A 22826-nucleotide genomic window follows, 5' to 3' on the forward strand; every position below is an offset into this window, starting at 1 on the left:
ACCTTTGTTTCTCAGCATTGAGCTCCTGTCACTCTTCTTTGAATCTGATTCCTTCTTTATGGGAGAGGGTAGGTTATTTTTAACCTTGGAGGCTATCGAGCACATACAATTAGATGACCCAATATCATGGTAGTTAATAAGTAGAAAAACTAAAGAGTATATTACTGTGTTGGAACTTGAGTGATTTGAGCAATATTTGTTGTCAATAAATTTGAAGATGCTTTAAGAAGATAGTCGCTACTGTGAATTTGATGTTTACTTGCAACATACTAAAGAAAGGTCTGCCATAAAATGTAGGTTCTGAATAACATATATAAGGGGCAAGTACAGTTTCAAGTTATCAAGTTTGTCTAGGATCTCAATCGGTTGACTTTGCTATTTATGGAACAGGACCAAATCTGTCATAGGTTTTTGATATCAAAATTAACCTTTATTTCTACAAAGTCATAAAAGTAAAGTAGTAACTAAGGCATCCTGTGTCTGAATCTCTCTCACCAAGTTAAATAAGCAACTTACTTGGAACAGGAGAATCTTGATAGTATGTTTTGACTTGCCTTACTTATACCTGCATTCAGAGGGGTATTGGAAAAACCTGTTTTGAGAAGAGGTAGGGAGAAATAAGTAATGTCAGTTGATCAGATTTTGTGTATTTGTCTGTCAGGATTTTTACTTATTTTAATAATTTCCAGGCTGAACAAACAGACTGGCAATTTCTATAATGTTCCTTAACTCTTCAAACTTTCATTCTAAAGTGAACCACTTTCAGTAGTAAGCTCAGTATTGTTCTTCAGTTCTTTACTAAATCTTGTTCTCTGGACTACTGTTAATGATGGCCAAGGGCAGATTTGTAAATTATATTAGCTTCCTTTCAGAAGGACTTGTTTAATACCGTAGGAATAATTGCTACATCAGAGTATTACGTGTGCTGTGCTAGCGCGTGGATAAATAGTAGAGCAAGTGATTCAATCATTCTTTAAAGCACTGCAGAAAAAAAGCAACTCTTGACTAACAGATAAACATTTTAGCATATGTTTTTAATAAAACCATTAACTTATTTGCTTGCAACAAAACAGTTGCTTTCATAGACCCTTGTAAGAATCCTTTGCTTCCTAAAAAGATAGCAAACTCTAAAGAGGATTAGTTTGTTGCCATGTTTGCTGGAATGCTTCCATTAGGCTTTGCTTGGACTGTATTTTTCTAGTGTTTCCCTGCCCTTCCTTTTGTGTCTGCGTTTTAATTCTGCAATGCAACTGGATATCAGGTCTATGTATTTTCCTGCTTTAGTTACCTGTAAAATTCACAGGATTCAAGTGCGTTGAGAGAACTAGGTAGCCTATCTTCTGAAAAAAAAATATTGATATTTACTTGAAAATACTGATGCCTATGTTATATACTAAATACGATGGATATAGGCTATTTCTAAAGTTGATAGTGCAGATGGTTGACTGAACTGTAAGTTTTCTTACAGAAAGTGTAAGAGGATATTATACTCAGGTAATCCTAATCAGTAATCTAAATTGAAGGCTTAAAGAGAAAAATTTACCTGGCCTCTATAGTTTGTAGATTTCCAACAAGCTGTTGCCAAGAGGTGATATTTTTGGCAGCTTCTGTGTGTTAACCTTTTTAATCTCATTTACAGTGAGATTAAATGCAATTATAATTATTGCTTTTTCTTGGAAATGAAATCCCCAAATGCAGAAGGTTCTAATGATGCCAGCTGAAGTCTATGGATATATCTATGATTCTCTTGAAATTAAAAAGAAGTAGCTAGAATTGGGTTTAATTTCTGTTTGATGCTTTTTTTCCCATTTGGATGATTATTTTGGAATTACTGATTTCAAACGAATGCCCTGTTCTTCTCCACTATGCAAACTTGCTTTGAACTATGCATTAGAGAGTGGAAGTTGAAAATGTCAGAGTTTCTTGTGGTTTAGCCCTTAGTTTAAGAGGTCAGCATTTGGAACCAGAGAACCATGACATGTAAAATGATATAAGGGCTTGGAAATAAAAGGAAGATTGCAGTGACTTAGAGCCTGTAAACCTTTGTCTGTCTTTTAAAAATGACTTGTTTCCTTTAGAATTTGTTTTCCTTAAGTCCTAGATTCAATGATTTTAAGATTTGAAGAAGCTTTCGCAAACACATTCTTCTAGCGAATACCACTGACAGTAACCTGAGCAATTTTTGGCCCCACCTTTCCCTTTGTGGAAATGGTTATATTAAATCCTACTGAAGCTCATTGACTTTGATTAGGGGCAGGGGCCCAAAAAAATACAGAAGTCCCCAATGCAATGAAAATCTGATTACAATAACCGCAATGCTATTTTTTTTTTAACATTGTAAAATTGAGAACTGAGTCAAACTGCTTATTTACCAGAGTTGAAAATAATTTTGCTCTATTAAGGTTGAAAGGGAGCATTTGGTATGATATGTACTCCATTAACACCTCATTTTTCTTAAGGATGGATTGTCCCTGAGGTGGTATGTTAATTGAAAAAACGGTGGTATTGTATGGGGTTTTCTTAATTTAAAAAAACAAAAAGCAAACAAAACCCACACCACAAAATCCCCAAACCCTTTTACTGTGAGAGACCAGTCTCCGCTGTCAGTCTGGGTTCAGGGAGGTTGAAATGTCAGTCAGCCTTCTGTAGGAACTGAGGAAACAAGAGGCTTCCTTTTAAATGCTGATGAGTTGTTTACCAGGAACATCCAGAAGAAGCTGTGGGCTACTTCTCACTGGTTGCTAATGCAAACCATGCACCCAACTTTTAATTACTGTCAGCTACAAACTGTAGAAGTTCAGCTCTCTTTGGAACTGATCCAGTATTTTGATTTCCTTGATCAAGTGCCAAATTAGTAAGAAGGTTTTGCACCAGGTTAGAGCTCCTTTGCTCCTCCAGTTTTCCTGTCTCATACTGTAATCGGAGCAAATCTGCATCAAGGCTTTCAGACCAGTTTTATTATGCAAGTTTGATTTCTTAATATACATGCCAGCCCAACCAAACATTTAAAAAAGATATGAGTGTAATCAGCTTGCAGCAGAGTGACAATGCATAAGCTTTCCATATTTCTGTTGAGGTGGGGGAGGACAGTTACCCCTCTTGCTCCAACATCTGTTGTGTATTTCATATTTGCAGGTGTGAGAAGATGTCTACAAAAGAGTAGCTTAGCTGATGTCATTATTTTAAAATTATTTTTTATTAAAGTGAGTGTTAATTTACAGCTAAACTTTGACTTGCACGTTTTTCTTCTGTAATTTCAAACAGTGAGTGAAAGATTGTTATATTGTGCCAAAACTTAAGGTGTCCCATCAAGTTGTAGCCAAACACTTTCTGCTCTGGGGACACATCAGTGAAGAATTGCTGTTTCTCATGGTCTAGCGATACCTTTTCCAGCCTGGGCTCTCTACCACTGTTCAAGGAAAGAAGCTTAAAATGAAAAAAAAAAAAAACAAAACCAAACAAAAACCTTCAAAAAACCCCAAACAACAAAACAAATGGTATTCGCATGAGATGAAAGAAGATATAGCTGGTTGATTACCTGCAGATGAATCATCATGTTGGTGCATTGTTCCAGTAACCCCGAGTTCAAAGATAGGAACTAACTGTAGAACAGTATGAAGGTAACTGCTTAAATTGGGATCTTGAAGAAGGTCTCTCTGCTTTTGAAATGAATGTGGTGTTCATATCCATCCTTTAAATGAGAACATCTATTTTTTTTTTTTTAAAGCAGTGGTTTAACAGGGAAAAATTTTAGGGGGCTGTGATCTGTCATTGGTTCTGAAGTCTGTCTTACTCTCCATGATATGTTAGATAATCTTTTGTCAAGTCTATTCAAGTTTTAAAATAGACTAATGACTTCAGATAGCTTGATGAAAGCCTTGCAGGAAGGTACTTGCAGCCTCTGCTACAGACCTGTGAAGTGTGCTGTGCCCTGCATTTCCATCCCTGGATCTTGGTGATATCTGTGATACCCAAGGCTGTACACTCTCACGTTCAGCTGCAAGTTGCAAGAAGTGTTGATATTTTATTCCTAGATTATTTCAGAGGTGGAACCCTATGTCTCTATGAATAATTCAACCTACCATAGTACTGAAGGATCCAGTGTTATGCTAGCGTTGCATTATACTTTGAAATACAAAGGAAAGATTGGATTACTTTATCTGAAAGTAACTCGTTCTGCTTGGAGTATTAACCTGCTGTGACTAAATTTTGATCTTAGTCTTTGATCTGCCTGCTTAAGACTGTCTCTGATCTAGAAGTGGATAGACAAATTTTTATTATCCTAGACCAAAATGTTTCTGAGGGATTACAAAGTAATGTGTTTGCATTGGCTAACACTGCTGGTGAGCATTGAAAAACTACTAGTCCTCAGTCTGAAGGACTGTATTTGTGCTACACTGTGGTTCTTAACTAGTTCATGGGCTTGGGGATAAAAGACTTTTTGTATGCTATTGAAAAACAAAGTGAAGGTCCCCTTACTTTTTTCCTTCCATTAGTCCCTTTTCAGGTTGGGCTATTCATAGATTGGTCCAGGCTGGAAGGGACCTCCAAAGGTCATCTAGTCCGACCTCCCCGCAGTCAGCAGGGACACCCCCAACTAGACAAGGTTGCCCAGGGCCTCGTCGAGCTTCACCTTGAATATCTCAAGGGAAGGGGCCTCAACCACCTCCCTGGGCAACCTGTTCCAGTGCTCCACCACCCTCAGAGTAAAGAACTTTTTCCTAATATCCAATCTAAATCTCCCCTTCTCCAACTTAAAACCATTGCCCCTTGTCCTGTCACTGCAGGCCTTTGTAAACAGACCCTCCCCAGCCTTCCTGTAGGCCCCCCTCAGGTACTGGAAGGCCGCTATGAGGTCTCCCCGGAGCCTCCTCTTCTCCAGGCTGAACAACCCCAGCTCCCTCGGCTTGTCCTCATAGCAGAGGTGCTCCAACCCCCTGATCATTTTGGTGGCCCTCCTCTGGACCCGCTCCATCAGGTCCATGTCCTTTCTATATTGAGGGCTCCAGACCTGCACACAGTACTCCAGGTGAGGTCTCACCAGAGCAGAGTAAAGTGGCAGAATCACCTCTCTGGATCTGCTGGCAACACTTCTTTTGATGCGGCCCAGAATGTGATTGGCCTTCTGGGCTGCAAGTGCACATTGCCTGCTCATGTCCAGCTTCTCGTCCATCAGCACCCCCAAGTCCCTTTCCTCAGGGCTGCTTTCCAATACCTCATCCCCCAGTCCGTATTTATACCGAGGATTGTTTCGGCCCAGGTGCAGAACCCTGCACTTGCTTTTGTTGAACCTCATGAGGTTCATCTGGGCCCACCTCTCCAGCCTGTCCAGGTCCCTCTGAATGACATCCCATCCCTCTGGTGTATCGACACCGCCACACAGCTTGGTGTCATCTGCAAACTTGCTGATGGTGCTCTCAATCCCTCCCTTTTAGCAAGTATGAAGGTTAGTATCCTTCAGAGACCCCACCAATTTGTACTATTTTTGAATACTGTAATGCTAAAATCTGTTCTCACTTGTTTTATAGCAACTGGGAATGTTAAAATACTTTTCTTGCAGTTGCATGCAGTTTGTTGAAAGGATCATTCAAAGACTAACAGTAACATGCAAGCCCCCTGCTTTGATCAACTGGGAGTATTTTTGATTGAGAGTTGGAGTTATTATTGAAAATTTGTTTAATGTGATCTCATGCATAGAACTTTCTGTGGTAGAGATTGTGTTTGTGCATCTCCAGCTCATGGTTCAGTAAAAACTTGGTTGTGGTTCTAGAATTTGGTTATTCTGAGAGATTTGTGAGCTATTTTCTACCCTTTGACAGATCCCGTCTTTGGGAGGGATAGCTGAATTAAAAGACCTTGGATCATTTTCTTTCCCAAAACAGGAAATGTGTGCCTGGGCTTTATATAGCCTTTCTCTTAATAAAGCCCTGCAAAGCATTTCCATGGGTCTGAAGTTTTAAGGACAGTTCAGGATAGTTATGTAAAAGAGAAACATTCATTTTAAATACATTCTAAGCTTTCTCCTTACTACTTTGTTGTCTTTTTCTTGTAAATTATGCAATGTATGGAAAGTAAAATGAAACTGAATAATTCATATCATAACATTTTTCCCCCATAATTCACTATGAAGTATTACACATCTCTTTCTGTGAACACAAAATATGACACTCAGAAGCTTGGAGAATAAGAATAATTCTAACAATAAGGCATTCCTGTTCAGCATCTAGCATACTGAAACTTCTCTCTATTCCCCCTTCCCTTTTGGTAGTACCTTGTAGCATTTTTGTGTGTGATAAACTAGGCCCTTAAGTTTATTTTGACTGGCATAAGAAATGTAGCATACAATGGCATACATAGAAGTAGAGCTATATTAATTCTAGCTGGTTTATTTTATTAAAGTATTCCCAATTCATAGATATTATCAATTTGCTCACAAGAGTTAAAAAGAACCTTCTCCTAAGAAATAATGATGAAAACCCTCCTGAAATGTTGCAATATTCCTGTATGGGCTTGAACTCCAGATGGAGAGAAGAGGTGGGAGGATAGCTTTAGACAGCAAGTTTAATGTTTTAGCCCAGTTATTGTGTGTCTGGTGATATCAAGAGGAAATGATTTTATAAAGGAGAAGGCCTGAGAAAGAAGTGATGAGATGCAATAGAAGGTCTTGCTAGCTGTTCTACAATGTACTCAATGACTGCTGACAGAGAAGCTGAAGGTTTCTTTCTGAGCCTTTCAATTGATTTAGTGCTGCTCCCTGACTCAGTTACCCCATAGGTCTGTCTTTTTGTTTCCATGCTCCGTCTATAAAATATTATTAGTGTCAGTAAAGTCATCCATTAAAATTAGGAATTAATTAAAAATGGTCCCACAAAACACTATCAGCGGTCAGTTAGCTGAATAATACTTGAATGAGCCATGGACAGTAGAGGCTGGTAAGGTTTATACTACCTTAATAGTCTTGTCATTCTTCACTCAAGCTTTTCTTCTGGACTTCAGCAGATCTATTCAATTCAAAATCTGTTGGTGCAGCCACCATACTGTTTCCAGCATTCTTAACGTTGGTTTGTTCATTCCAGTTCAGTAAAAACACATTTGAATGTATCACTTAAAAAATATTTCTGCAATTAAAAACAAAAAACACCTTCCTTCCTTTCCCCCTCCTAACAACAGGGTAAGTTTGCCTAAGAATTTCTGCTGGGATGTGCTTGTTTATGTGTTTTAATCGGTGTTCATTCCTGCTACCTGTTTTCAGGACTGCGCGTACATTGCTATAGTACTTGAGGGTGTTTTATAAGCAACACTATGTGTAATAATTCATTTTATGCTTATGGCAAAAAAAAAAGCTTAAAACCAAATTTAAATTGCTTGGGTGATATCAAACACAAATCATGCCAGAGGCAACAGTTGAGGCCACACAGGACTGTTCTTTGCATGTGTTAAGCTAGGAGGGACAGTGCAACTAAATCTTCACCTCTTGTTACAACATAATCTTTAGAGCTTTAGTTTCTTGTTAGGAGAATGACACAAAAATTGTGGAAATTACTTTGCAATTTTTACTTCAACTGCATGGCATCAGCAAGAGTAATTTGTTTTACTCAGCCTTGCTATGCATTAAAAAGAGAAGAAAGAATTTCTTTTAGTATGTTGCACTGTCTAACCAATTGCATTGTAGGATGCATTTTTATTAAGTTTTTTCCTCAAGCTGTAAATAAACATAGGCAAAGTGAAGAATGATCTTGCAAAGGTGTTATTAATCATGTTACTAACTTCTAGGACTTTAGGAAAGCATAAATACTTGGACATGGAGAAGGTTCCTGTGGAAATCTGTGACTGCCAGTCCCTGTGCTGCTTCTTGGTTCCTGACCACCTTCCACAAAATATCATTAGCACCACTGAATTTCATTTCTTGCCATTTGATGTGAGAAGTTAAATATAAACGAAGTGAGTGTTTACAAATTACTAGCCTTCGTCAAAGGGTGAAGGAAGCAGCATGATGCTCTGCAGTAATCAGGATTCTGCATCAGTGAAGCATAAAACAACTAAGCTGTTAATGGTATGGGGTGATCCAATGAGGAATATATCCACTTGTTTCTGTGTGTCCTTGAATGAAAACTGAATTGTTATAGATCAGAAACGCATTTGACCCTATGCATGAAATGTTTGTGCATGAATGATTCCTGATGCTCTTCAAGAGGTAGTGCTGTGCCTACCTACTGCTTCTATGTAAACGAACTACTAAGAAAACTGTTCTTATGCAAGATAACATGAAATGCTTTTTACTGACTAGATACGAGCTTCTTGCATTTACCATCTGTATGCAAGCATGGGTACATGGGGGAAAAATATAGCTTGGCATCCTTAAGGCATGAAATACATTAAGAATGGGTAAATAGATATCTGGCACCAATGTCTTTGGGGAAAAACTTTCCTTTCAAGGAAAGTAGCAGAACAGAATTAAAATGTGACAATAGTTGTGGGAAAATGTAGCATTCACTGTTCGAATAGATCTGCACAACTTTCACTGCAACTAGTAATTTTACCTTTCCTGCATGTCAACAGGAGAGTAACAAGCTCAACCTTTGCTGGTCCCATCCCAGTAATTTTGGAGAAATTCTTATATTACACACCAGCAGAATGAGCACCCCTTCTTGCCTGCATGTCCTTATAGTTATTCATCCCCCCCATAGGACCCCCGCTGTTTACCTTCTGATGCAGACTTTAGTCACTTGATGGCTAAATTAGTTTGCCAGGTTGAGCTTGCCTTACAGAAGTACATGAGAATACCTGGAAATATTTTCTTTCAAGATTGAACATCCCTTCAAGTAAACCACTGTCTTGAGTACAATAGGAATATCTGGGGTTGGAAAAAAATGGAATATTCTCCCTATGGATCTAGAACTGTTATCTTTAGAAACAAGCAAACTTTCTAAAAGACATAGAAAAGTTTTATTCCCATCACAGGTCATCCAGATACACACAGGGTGCTTGAATTGCAACACGTGGCCGACTGCTGTGTGTGCACCCAGCTGACAGGAGCATCTTTGCTCTAACTAGCACCCTTCCAACCTGTCCGTTTGCTGAGTTGTTCATGGGGAAACAAAGCAATATTGACAAACAAGATATGCAAACATAAAGCCACAGTTTTTTATTTGGAATTCTGCCACGGGAGCAGCATGTGTGTGGCTAGAGGACTACCTGGATCTGTGGCTTAGCCCAGGCAAAAGCCAGGTTACAGGTGAACCTGCAAATATGAAGCAGGAAGACTCTTCCAAATAGTCAGCTGCATGGTGGTGATAGTCTGTAACTCTTAACAGTATAAAAAGGACCCGTACGCTTCATTTTAGGAACTGCTTATGTGTACACATATCAGATAATCTTCTGCTAGGGGGCTTAGTGTATTGTTCAAAGAAAAAGGCCATTTTGAGTCCCCACGTTTCTGAAAATGAGGCTTTCTTGCACTTTGTTATGTTTACATTTGATGTTAACAAATTGAAGAGTTCTCTTCCTGTGCCTGCTATGGAAATTTTAAGTGTTCTTCTTAAAGAAGTTAGGATGTTGCCATTTTTAACTGCCAGTGATGTTTGTAATGAAAACTAGATATTATTTTCTTCATGTTTGCCTTTTTGCGAAAACTGCTGTTTGTTCAGTTAAAGTGTCCTCTCACAACCCTTGGCAATTGAATTAAAGAATTTTTGTAAATTTTAAGTGAGTAAGATTGTGATACTGTGTTGTTTGGCTTTGGTAGGCTGTTAATAACGTAACCAGGGGTAAATGTAACAACAGTTTGCAAAGTGAGAGAGACAGGGAGGTTTCTGTAGTGTTTCCTGTAGTTCCTAGGGCGCAAAGCAATTCAAAAGAACTGCTAAGAAACCTTGAGATTAGAGGAAATTACTATGAATACGGACAAAAATGACTAAAATGTGTCCTGTGTACTAAGTCTCTCCACAGCTTGTAAAGTCAGTTAAATTTAACTAGTTTCAGGTTTTGTGGAACAGTAAATGAAAGAAGTTAAACTAAGAAATGTTTGAGACAAGCTCTTTGAAGTAATTTGTTTTGATGCTTCTTAAAGGCTTCTTTGTGGAAGTTATAAATAATTCTTCTGTTTCAGAGATCTGTGCAAAACTGCATAATTCATTGGAACAAAACTGATGTGGGAATATTTAAACTATACAGTTGCTTTACCTTTATATAGGTGCGTTCAAATCTTAATTAGGAAGCTGTTCATGAAAGTTAGCTAGCTGAAAGAATTCTTTTGATAACTGCACTTGAAGATGATACAAGGGGTTATTGCTAACTCAAACTGCAGGTGAATTTTAGTACTTTATGAATTGAAGAAATAGGTCTTTTGCTGGCGGTTTTGTAGTAGTTGTCTATTGCAAATCCTGTTCCTGACAGATAGGATAAGTGAACGTGATTGCTCACTTTTCCTTTCTAGTTCCCCTCAGGCAGGAACCTTGGCAATTAATGAAACCGGGTGGTTTTTTCCCCCTTTCGAAGCTGACAAGGGAAAGCTGTGAAGTTGGGTACACAAGGCATTGTACGGTATCTGTAAATATAAGGATGACCTTCTGCAACCTTCTCTGGAAAAACATTGCATCCTTTTGCAGTCTATCGCCTAGATAATTCTTATCCTGCTTGGCTTCTCACCACCAGGAAGCTCAGTCCATATGGCATCAGAGCACTTGATTAGCAAGAGCGGCCACATGGAACAGAGGTGTCAGGTCTAATGCCCAATTTCAGTCATTCTTTACTTAATAGATGTTTTGAACCTGAGTGCATTTATTATATAGTTAAGCATCTTCACTAGCAGTTGTCATTGCTTACAGAGGAAGGTAGGCACTGTGTGAATTAGTAGTTCTGTTTGTTCAACCGGGTTCTACCACAGAGTCCATGTATTTCATTGAGTTGCAATTGTACTATGGAACATACTCTTGCCCAAAAATAGCTGACAAAATGTGAAGCAGCTTCTGGACATAGTAATTCCGTCTTTTGCCACACATGTTTATGGTGAATGTTATCTTTGGAAAAACTGGTTAAAAGCATCGTATTCAAATCTTTGTAGACTATGTGCCTTTGACTTTAATTATTTCTCTAGATTTTTTTTCTTGGAAGGACAATGTTTTGGAAGGCGTGGGAAGAACTTATTGACTTATGATTCCTATAATTTTTGTTTGTTTTTTCAATGAATTGAAGTGTAGCTTTATGTATTTAGGCATCAAAATGCTTTCCTTGTTATGGGGAAGAGGAGCATGTGTGTAGAGTTAGCATTAGGGTACAATTCCTAAGAGCTCTCCTGTCACATTTCTCCCTGCTACTGTTTCTTCAGTTTCTCCTGAAGAAAAGATTATGCAAATACCGAGTAAAGAGTTACTTAAAATGTACCATTTTGGTCTAAATATTTATATTCTTTCAGAATAGTTTAGCTTTGGGACTTCTGTGGGGTTTTTCTTGTTTGTTTTGAAAATTCAATCATATTTCCTTTTCTATTCCATTGAAAAAGCATCGGGAAGCTTATTGCTGTGATAGGGTTTTGTTTTGGTGGTGTTTTTTCTTATTCTTTTTCTTATTTTTTTTATTAAATTTTATTCTTATTGTATCCCTTCTTGGTATAAAGAGAAATCTGAGCTGTCTGGAGCTCTGATGATCACACTTTGGCTTGCTGGTCTCTTGGCCACTCTGAATATTTACAGTTATGTGCATAGTGTTGGGGCCACCTTTTAAAGACCTCTGTTACTGAAAACTGGGAAGTGTGAGAACCTTGAAATGTAAAGGTGGGAATTGCATAAACAAGCAGAGTTCCTGAAAAATCTATTTGTGCTTCAGTAGATGCCAGACCAGTAAAAACTGGGCTCCCACCATGCTGACTGGGAGAGGCAATACCTACGAGAGTAACGATCAGTTGCAACACAAGGTGTCTTGTCCTAAAACTTCAAATGTCTGGGAAAGAGTGGTTTCTCCTGTGACTTGCAGACTGTACTATTGCAGAACCAGTGCTTTTCTTCCACCCAAGCAAATATTGCAAAACTGAGAGCTTTTAAAGCTCTGAAATACCAATCAAGCATTCCTGACTGCATTTTCCAATTTCTAACTATGCAAAGATTTAAGAAAATACAGGTTGTCTTACTGTGCATTGCTTCTCTACTCCAATTGGAACATACTTGCTTTCTGGTTTTGCATTTCTCTGTAAATAAATCATATTTCAGACTAAATTGCTATGTCCATATGTAAAGCTGAAGAATGAATTAAAAACCTTTTTCCCTGCCAACACTCATTTACCTCTCCTTCATTATGCTTAGGTTTCATGCAAAGAAGATGGCAAGTGCGATGTTTATTTTGGTTTCTCTCAAATAACTGACCTTACACTCTGTGAGGAAACAATGTCTTGGGCTAAACTTAAAGTAACAAACTCGGGCAGTGAGCAGCAGTGCGAGAGGCTGGTGCTGCCATGGTGAAAGCAGCTTTAACCTCAGCAGCTGTGGTAGGCTGCTGCAGCAAAAAAATACAGCTCTGTCTGAGAGTGAGATGGGTCCGTTATTTGTGGTAGGGCATGTGTTGAGCTACGGACATAAGTTCAGGTAGCCTCCCCTGTTACAGTAATAGTCATGTTACTGCTTGTGTTTTGGTTTTCCTCTGTAGGATGTTAAAGGTAAAGATGGCATGTTGAGATTTCATCTTTTCCTCCTGTCAGTTCACAAAATTACCCATCTCTCTTAAACATAACAGATGCTGTATTTCTTCCAAAACCATTTCTGGGCTTTATGATTTGTGTTTTTTTTTTTTTTTTTGTTCCTGCAAGAAATCTGAAGCTTCAAATTTTAAGCTCAAAATTACTCTTGAGAGCGTGTCCTGCAGCTTACTCCTGGGTTTCCTGGTTTCTTTGCTCTGTCCAGCTAGGTTCTCCTGTTTGGGTTTCCACTGGTTTTGAGGTGAATTTGCATTTGTTGCAGATCGAGGGGTTTTCCCCCTCCCCAAGTGGACTGCAGTAGTGTGAGTCACCTAATGGGGCTGATGGGTTAGTCTGAGTACTGAGGATGGGCACATCCAGATGCTTGTAGCTGCTGCTGACTGGAGCTGCTGTTACTATTTTGGAAAGGTGAAAGATCATCTGATACCATAACTTTTTGGAAGCAGGAGGAAATAGGGATGGGCAAAACAATCATCTTGTGGGTTTTAAAACTGTTATGGATTTCCCATTGCAAACACTATAAGTAGAGGTTTTAATTTTCTTGTGGACTGTTGTCCATATGATTTGCATTTCCATGTTTATAGACACATACCTCTGATCCCTGTGGTTTCACGAGTGAGGCAGAAAAATATAGCTAGGTTGCTCTCAATTTCAGAGTTCATAACCAATTTGTTTTATTAGTATACTGCTGACATTCATATTTGAAGGAAAAAGTAATGTATTATGGCTTATAACATTCAGAAAAAGCTTGATCTTTAAAATCTTCAAAAAACTCTATACTGATACTTTTCCTCTTTATAAAAATAGTTCCTTAGACACATCTAAAAACTAATAGATATTTTGAGTAGCTGAATGTTTGAGCAAACAGCCTGTGAATTTAGGGGCATGATTTTTAATTTTTTCTAAAAAGCTATCAAGAACCCAATTGTCATCCCTGGGAAATTTGTGGTAAGTGTATTTGGAAATAACACATTAAGTGTCACAGGTTCATGTAATCAGGAAAAAAACTTAGCATAGTCAGTTTGATGGTGTAACTTGTTTTTCTCGAGCTGAGATGTTGGGGGGGGGTGTTGTGTGGTAGATGCAAGCTGTTTGATTATTGTAGAATATCTTATGTGTTTTAGACTGAATTTTATATTTTTAAATATCAACACTTGAAAAAAAAAAATCAAAAATCAGCAGCATTGTACTGACATACCTTACTGTTTTTTGCTTAAGCCAAAACTCATAACTGGTTGCCTCTCCTAATGGAGAGCAAATTTGAATTACACAAGCTTATTCTGTTCGTGTTGGCTTTAGAGTGGTGCAGAGGTTTGTTTAAACAAACTGTCGGTGCTGAGGTTCACAGTAGAATAGCTATAAATATTGATGATGTGAATAATGTTGTTTTGGATAAAGATAACTGGAGGGAGGAAGGAAGGAAAAAAACCTTGTTGCTGTTGTCTGTAACTTGCAGTTGCAGCTCTTAATTTAACTTAATAGTTTACCAGTGGAATAGTGTGTGAGGTCAGATGGAGCTCAGACTAGGAAATAACAGGGTGATTCACTTTTCCAAAGCAACTTTGCTTTTATTCTACTTTTAAACAACTCTTAATTGAAAAAGAACAGAGTAATGTAATTAGAACGTTTTTGTTGTTGTTGCTAATGATAACTTTTCCTCCTGCTTAATTTTTTAGTTTCACTGCAGTTAATGCATTACAAAAACCCTTCAATTAAGTGGGGAATGTTTTAAAACAAAGAAATTTTTTTTTATTTTTTTAGTATTTATTGCCTTTTGACGTTTTTTTTTGATCACAGAAACAAAAGGACACTTGTTTTCCTATTCTTACTTGGCCAGAATACAAATCAAAACAGCAAACTAACTACTGCATTTGGAGGGTGGCAGCTTTAATAAATCAGTTAAGTACTTCAGAGTTCATAATTCTTCCTTTTTTTGGTATGGAGAATTTTTTATGAACACTTTAATGCTTTACCTCGAGTATTGCCTTGAAGACTTGAGACAAAGTGCAGCACTGTTCTGTTTAAAATGGCTGCAAAAAATTACCGATTTCCTCCATAAATAATTGGAAATGAATTAGAAGTATGCATTTTCAGCAAAAATAACATAACGCTGTCTTACTCTCTTGGCCTTTTTTTTTTTTTTAAGGAAGGCTGTTTTGGAGTGCTACAAACAAATGAATAGTTGTTATTATGGATTTTATTAAAGCAACATCTAAATCATTTTAGAGTGGTGTGTGTTCCCTGCCACCATACTCCAGCTTAGTAAGTCACTGAAATAGCATAAGGTTATAACTATGCAAAAGTTTTAAACTTGATGAAGCAACAATTTATTGTGCAAGTCTACTAGTGGCACTGGTTCTGCGTATTTTAATGGAGGTATAGATTATTCATTAAAGAAGGCTAAATGAAAATGGTGACAGTGCACTGTTGGTGATGTTACTGCAGAAAGATCCCTTTAAGAAATAAAAGCCATGTCCTATGACTTAATGTGTGCCTCTTTTCTCCATGCACCATCCCCCAAACAGATTGATTGAACCTATCAAAATTTAACTTCAGCAGAGCACAGCTGTAGTTTGTAGTTCAAAAGGAATTTAGAACTGCTATGAATGGCCTTGGTAATTGACAACATCTATAATTGAACTGCCAAGAACTCACCTTTGTAGTGTTATTCCTAAGGGCATGGCACTACCTTTGCTTAATTTTGAGTTTTATAAGTATAACCAAATTTCGTATTTCATTTGATATGTGGAAAATTAAGGCACTTTTTTTTCCAAAGGAATAATAAGGTCTGAAAACTTGATATTTGTGACAAATGACAGTACAGAGCAAAACTAGAAGCATATAGCAAATGGACAGATATTTCATCATACGCACCCACCTTAGAAATATCAAAAAAACAGTACCTCCCTCAAACAGTTCCTCTGACAGTGGGTATGGTGCATTTTTATGTTCTCAGGTTTTATTGCTAATCCATTTGCTAATGGGCAGACATGAGGGGTGAGGGAGATGGCATGGTAGTCAGGCTCTTCCCTGCTGTGTTATCCAGTGAAGCGTTGCCAACGGTGTCACTTGTGGCTGGGAGTCAGGTTTCGGAATCTGATTGGTATTAGCAGGTCCCTTGTTTCAGAAAAGAGAGCTGGGCTGTTGGTGGATAGTTTCTGTAAGGGTTTTGCAGCAGGATTTCTCACAATCCTTGGCATGGCTTTGGGATTTCCTAACGTGGTATATTTGTAGGGAATGTCATTTTTGCCACCATACTGTGGGGATGTTTCTTCTCAAATGTCTATACTGTCCCCCTGCAGTGGCAGCCCTTTTTCCTCTGTTACGGTCATAATGCACTTGTGTCATTTGTGTTAGGTTTTTAATTCCTTTTCCCTCCTTCTGAAAAAGCACTCCATGCACTTCTGGAGTTCTAGGAATAGTAGTAAAAAGAACCCTATTCCTCTTCCTCTTGGTCTCTTTTCACTTGTTTCTTCATTCATCTAGTACTTTCTTCTACTCCCCTTTATTAGCAGAGAGGAGCTGTGGGGAAGAGGGAGTCCCCTCTAAATTACAAATGCTCAGGTAAGGAGTAATCTAGTTCTTGAATCCAGGAGCTGTGTGGAAGGATGTCCACATCAAAGGAAGAGGATGAAGATGTCTTGCATTTGGAGTTGCTTTTATAATCTTCTCTAAATTTGTTAGTATAAATCCAAAACAAGTCCATTACAAATGGGATTTCCCTGTGTAGATCATTGCAAAATAAAGGAGATTTGGATTGTTGAACAGGCTATTTAATTCCTCTTGTTTTCAGTTTTCTGTATAAATGATCCTATTCTTTGCTCATAGATCAAGTCAAACTTGATACATTTTTAATTCTAGATGTTTGTGGCAAAGCACTAACTCGTTTATGTCTCCATTTCTTCATTCCGTTGGAAGAGGTTTTCTTTGATAGTGTCAAAGCTCATTGAAGTTCTTGACATTAACTGCTATATTAAATATAAAATATTGCATCCTAAAGTTGTCTCGTTCTAGTTTATGTGACTGTTTTCTTTTGCCTGGGACTTTACAGACATGTTGTAAGGCAGCTGCAGTTGGAAACCTGCTGCTGTGTTTTGGAAGCCAGCTGAAGTACCATTCTCTGTATGCGATTTCAAACTCTGATTTGGCTAAAGATTGAGTAGTGATTCTTCAAGTCTGATATGTCAGATTGTGCTGATGAGGAACTGTTTTAACTGAGGTGGTTACTTAATCAGTCTTGTTAAACGGTTTTAACTGTTCAAGCTGGTCTGATGTATCTGTGCAGAGCCAGGTCTCACTGCAATCCTACCTAAAGGCAGTTTGTAGGCTATTGTCTTTTAAGACTGATGGTTTGGCCACAGACAAAGTGACCTACTTCTGTCTTGTGAAGTTTTGTGGATTTTTTATAAACTGGGTACTCTAGCAAAAGTAAGGTCTCAAATGTGACAGTGCTTCTAAAATAGAATAACATATTGCCCAGTGGAGAGAACACAGTAACCAAGCACTCTAATCTGTATAGACTGTCTTTTTTACCTTGCTTTTGTGGTTGGCTTTGAGGACTAGGGTACGTATAGCCACCTGAATGATTGGATTAGTCTCTGGGCATGCTAATGCCTTGCTGGCTGCATGTGTTCACCTCTACCTAAGCTGGTATTGTTTTTTTCAGTATTAAGGAGGACGTGATTTAGACTGATAGTCTTGGAGTAAAACACTTGAAATAAGATCAAGATGACTATAAGCATTTCTTACAAAAGGGGAGAGACCCTGCCCTCCCAGTCCCCAACCCCATGGATCAGACCAAGTCATGCACTTCATGATGGTCCGTTACTGCTCAGATGCAAACCAGGAATGGATGCGGTTGGCAGCATGTGGCTCAAATAAAGCAAAATCTGCTAACCCTAACAAAAGTTGAGATTTGTTGCTAAATACCCAGTTCCTCCAATACTCCTTTCCTGGTTTAGTGATTCCTGAATCTTGACAGTTCTGCCTGTAGTATAAATGGAAATCAGTAGCTTTGGTAAAAAAATTTATATGCATAGTTCAGTCTCCTATGGAAAAAGGTTTAAATCACTTTATAGATCTTACTTATTATTTACTCCTTGACCTCTTTAGGGAAAGATGGAAACCGTACTGTCCTTCCAAGCTGCAAACTCTTTGACACTTTGATCAGTGTTCTGATTGCCGTTTGCATTGGCAGCTGCTGTACTGAAAAAGAAAAGGAAAGGAAATGTGAAACCTGGGGGCCATGTGTGATACGGTATCGCAGTGCAGGACAGCATGAATCTGCATTGTGTGTGATTACCAGACAGTAAATCAGCTGTGCTGTGCTAGAGCCAGAAACCAGTAGCTTTCACACTTGCTGCCTGTTTCCCACTCATTGTAAAGCCCTGCCCTATCACTTGATAGACCTGGAAAGGAAGTGCAGAGGAAGCGAGTGCCACTGCTGGTTCAAAATGTTCCAGGGTGACTGGAAAGTTTGAGCAATGGCCTGGGTGAGAAGAACAAGACCTTATTGACAGGGTTCAATCCTAGTCAAGTCTGTTTCCCATCAGCTTCCTAAGTAATCACAGCCTTTCTTTTTTGTATCTCCTTTGCACTCTCTGGGTCTCCCACTTTCACTTCCTACTTATTTTATATATTTATTTATTTTAGATGTCTGAGCAACCAAGGAGAATTGGGAAGGTTTCTTCCCATGATCCACCTCTCCTAAATCCTAGAGGAATTACTAATGAAACAGATGACAACTACATTAAAGGTAGTTGTCATTCCCCCGCCTTTGCCCCCATGTTTCTCCAGAGTTTCCACTGCATGTTCTTTAAATTTCTCCTTTCTGTAGGGTCTTTTTGTTTTCATTTGAAGTACAGAAATACATACTGTTCCAGTGATGCCATGGCATATGTGGTTTCCCATGTTGCAGGTCAATTGGTGTCATAGACCGATGGCTGTTGGCTTATGGCACTATATAAGTTATGTGAACACCCACATGTTGTGGGAGAAGTATGGAAGCCGAGACTTTCTTTCCTGGTTTCAAGCTCTTCTAGACTGTGTAAGACTCTATGAAACATTTATACCATAAAGCCACTCATTTTTTCTAATGTTGCAGTTTTAAACATACGGCAACATGCCCCTTGTATACCGCACTGTGCCATTTTTGCATAGACTTAGGCATGATTTTGCCATCAGTGCAGTAAGCAGTCTCCACTGGCAGCCCTGCTGCAATAGGGCCTCCTACTGCAGCTCAAATTTCTTACTTTCAGTATGTTATTCTCCTTAGGCTGCCAATGTGGCAAGAAAAGTTAATTTAATCTGAGGTGTGAGAGGTTTTTCTCTGGAGAAACATGCTTTTAAAAAGAGGACCAAGGAGATGCCTGTTTAGTTTTGTGCTTGAATGTCTCTGGCCATGATCACATCAGAGCGGATCCATGTAACAGAGTTTAAGAATGTAAGCATAGGTGGCATCTCATATTTTTATGGTCTTTCTGTAACAAGTCGATTGACTCTGGAGTACCCTCACATATTAAAGGAACAACCAGTTCAAAAAGTCAGTGAGAAGATGTGGACTCTTGGGGCATGGGTAGTGTTCACTAAATTGGTTAGTGAGCACTCTTCTGGAGGGGTAAACTGCTGGGTTTGTGATGGTACGTACACATTTAGAAGGACAATATGACTTACTGTATTTGGTAATCCTGGCAATAACGATGCCAGCAAAATCATCTTGTTTCAGGAAAACATGCAGTAGCATGTGTTTTAGAGTATTTGCTTTTTGGGAGTTTAATAATGTAAGTTAGTTTGACAAGGATTTAAAAGGAAGGGAGGGGAAAAAAAAAAACAAACCAAAACAACCCATACTCCCAACCCTCAACGATATATAAAATGTGAAAATGGCTTGTATTCTGTAGTATAAATACAGGGTGTGCTAGGGATGTTTTTGAAAACTCAATTGGTCAGGCAGGCAGAATTATTGCTGCCTGAAGGAGCATGTGTGCAAGGGAGATGCGAGTTTGACACAGTGCTACAGAGGCATGTCACTTTGCAGAGTATGCCAAGCATGCACCAATTTTTCTAGAATGTTTTCCCTTCCCTATCTCCAAAATAGTTCAAATTCAATAACTGTGGTTAGGATATTTTGGAAAGACGTCCCCAGGCACTTTATAATGGAACTTGGGAAGAGATTCCAGAGACAGCAGTTCTCAACCAGCATTTGTAAGCAACTTATCTTAAAATACACTGCTTCTTAATCTAAAACTAACCAAAAAGCATCTATAGTATTTTTAGGTCAGTGTATAAATCTGGAGAAGTCAAAGTATATGTTTGTTACTCATTTAACTCATTGAAATATTTTTTTCTTCCCTTTTTTGAAACCTTAACCAGTGCAAATCTCCCAGACCACTTCACTGTGTTTCTAACACTTTCCTATATCTTACTCTTCCCAGGATGGATCGTACTTGGCTGAGTTCCTGCTGGAAAAAGGCTATGAGGTGAGTGACTCGGTGACCGGCTATGGGCTGATGGAGTCGTTTGGATGCTGCAGCTCCGGCTTCCTCTGCTTCTGTCCTTCTCTGTGTGTGTTTTCCACTCCAGCCCTAGATAACAAATCAAAACTCCAGAGAGGAATGTGCAGCATGGCCTGTAATCATGCCAGCTTATTGTACTATTTATCATCTAATGTCCACTGGTGGATTCCCTCTTCTCCTCAGGGTATAGCTGCTTTGCATGTTTCCCGCCAACTCAGATAAGCAGTGACCTGTGAGAGCCAAAACTGTAAGGAATTAGGGAATAATTTATGATGCAATGTACCACATAAAGGAATAAGAATCTGTTGTTTGTTTTCTCCCTGCTCACCCTCACTAAAGGCCCTTTTATTTTGGCAGTTATACTTCAGCAACGAAAACCTTGCTTTTTGCTTTCTCTGTTTAAAAAGAAAAAAAGAAAACAAACAAAAACAAACAAGCAAACACCCAAACCCAAAAATATGCTTTGTTAGTGTTACTTTCCACCCCTTCTCTTGGATTAATTATGTTCCTGCTTAGGACATGATTTTTACTTACCTTTTCCTTAAAATGAAGGGAGTCTGACTCCTCCTTGCTGCATAGCTTTCCCTGGCAAAATCGTCTTTTTTGTGGCCCAGCAAAGCAACAATCACAGTATTATGGTATGATTCGATGGTTTTGAACTGTTGTGGGCATATACATGAAAATGTTTACCTTCTTGGTCATGAAAGATGTTTCCAAAATGTATGATAACGGAAGGAAAGCGATGGTCAAATTAATCTCCCTACAATATAGTTTTCTTGACTTTTAGTTAAAAGCTAATGCTCATTCTAATATTGGATTTAATTAATTCTGTTGTAATACTGCTTCATATCTTAGTGAGAAGTCTCTTCTCAGCCAGCCTGTGCTTTCCATGCTGCTGCATATGGTTAGTCTTGCCTTGCTTATTCCATCCTTTCTCCTGCTTTGTTGATTAATCTGCTTACTGGTGGTGGTTTTTTCAGTGTTGCGAATTGATTATTTTTACTATTTCTCCATTCTGTTTGGTGAAGAGAGATATCATAGTGGTTGCATTGTGGCAAAAGCACATACTCTCTCCTAGTCCACAATGAAATTGGGAACTGCTAACTGCAACTAAAATGAAATATAACCCTTTCCACAATAGAAGGGTTACAATAATTTGGTATAGGCTTTTGTTTCTGTTCCTCAACTCTCCATTTATTTGTTGGAATTCTTTCCTATGTTGCCAGTTAGTTCCTGAATAACTGAACACAAGAGTACAGGTGATAACTGATTCCCTCCCTAACTAAGGTGGTTTGTTTGAAATTTTTTTAAAAAAAGGTCAATCTATTTAAAGATCAAGTCCTATTGAGAAAAATCCACTGATCTTACTTCTTAACTAGATTAACCAGTTTGCACACATTTTGGCTTGTCACAAGGTTTGCATTTCATCTGTCCTATGCAGACAAAGGTACCTTTCATCAGTTTTTTTTTTATGGTACTATTGCTGTCATGGATTAAGCATTTGGCAGATTTTCTTTCTCTTGTATGTGCATACCAGAAAAAGGAGTGGGAGAAAAAAAGCTGGGTTTGCATGTTTTCTTGTTATCGCTGGATGCAAGAGGCTCTCTGGATGTGTTTGTTTGCTGAAACTTTTTGAAATCCTGGGGTGATTGCATTTAGTACATCTCATTGGTCAAATGTTGGTATCACAATCATTCAGCTGACACAAAGCTCTTGCAAGCACAGTCTTTCATCAAGCTTTGAGGCTTGCTGGCAAGATTTGACTTATTGGTCAATGGTTTGTGTGAACTTGAATTTCAGCATGACTTCATTCAGAGATAGATAATTGAGAGCTCAAGAAGTCTCTCATCAGGACTTTAAGCCAAAATATTTAATTTTGCTAGAAGAGTTGTAAAGCATTTAGCTTCCTTTAGAATAATTTGATGCTTTAAAACTGCAAAATCTGATTTTTTTTTTTTTTTTTACAAAGCAAAACAGATGTTCATTTGAGTACTCAAAAGTGTTTCCAGCATCTTTTGCAAAAGTGAAGTTGTTGTGGAAGTCTCTTTTTTTACAAAGAAACACTTTCAAACCTTATGTCCCGATAAATTATCCACACATTTTATAAATAATTATTTTGATAGGGCTTTTAACTACATAAGTTTGAAAATTTATCTTCATAAATTCATTATTTGATGGAAATTTCTTTTTGGTGCATCTTTTGAAGTTCCACATTGATCCTCACAATGCAAATGTTTTACTCGGTTGTGGAAAATTTAGCATTTGAATTGTAGAACAAGGTACTTTGTGAGCCTGTTGTGTGGCTGGGCACATGAGATTTTATGCAAGGAAATTGGCACCATAAATTTTGTCTTGCAAATTGTAAAGATAAAGCTATTCAGCTATTATTAGAGATCTTGCCACCAAAATGCCATTTGTAAAGCAGCAAATTGGTCTCATTCTGCAGTTGTGCATACCTTCTTATTCAGTTAAGTTTCAGACTTAAGATGGAATAAAAACTGTCAATGATCATAGCTTGAGTTGTGTGTAAAACAAAAATCCCCAAACAAAACTGAACTGAAACCCAAAAAGCTGCCTGTTCCTGCTGGTATAGTCTTACAGGTACAAGCTCATATGAAGTGAGACAG

General features: G+C 38.3%; 1 protein-coding gene across 1 annotated transcript in view; it reads left to right on the top strand.

Annotated features, from left to right (window-relative positions):
* GMDS (GDP-mannose 4,6-dehydratase) overlaps nt 1-22826 on the top strand; it is a 425970-nt gene that overhangs the window by 46693 nt on the left and 356451 nt on the right. Inside the window, exon 2 of the mRNA XM_074146368.1 lies at nt 20119-20163. Within this exon, the coding sequence (XP_074002469.1) occupies nt 20119-20163 (45 nt within the window). The remainder of the gene's footprint in view (nt 1-20118; nt 20164-22826) is intronic.

The sequence above is a fragment of the Numenius arquata genome, chromosome 4 (assembly GCF_964106895.1).
Source record: "Numenius arquata chromosome 4, bNumArq3.hap1.1, whole genome shotgun sequence".
NCBI lineage: Eukaryota > Metazoa > Chordata > Aves > Charadriiformes > Scolopacidae > Numenius > Numenius arquata.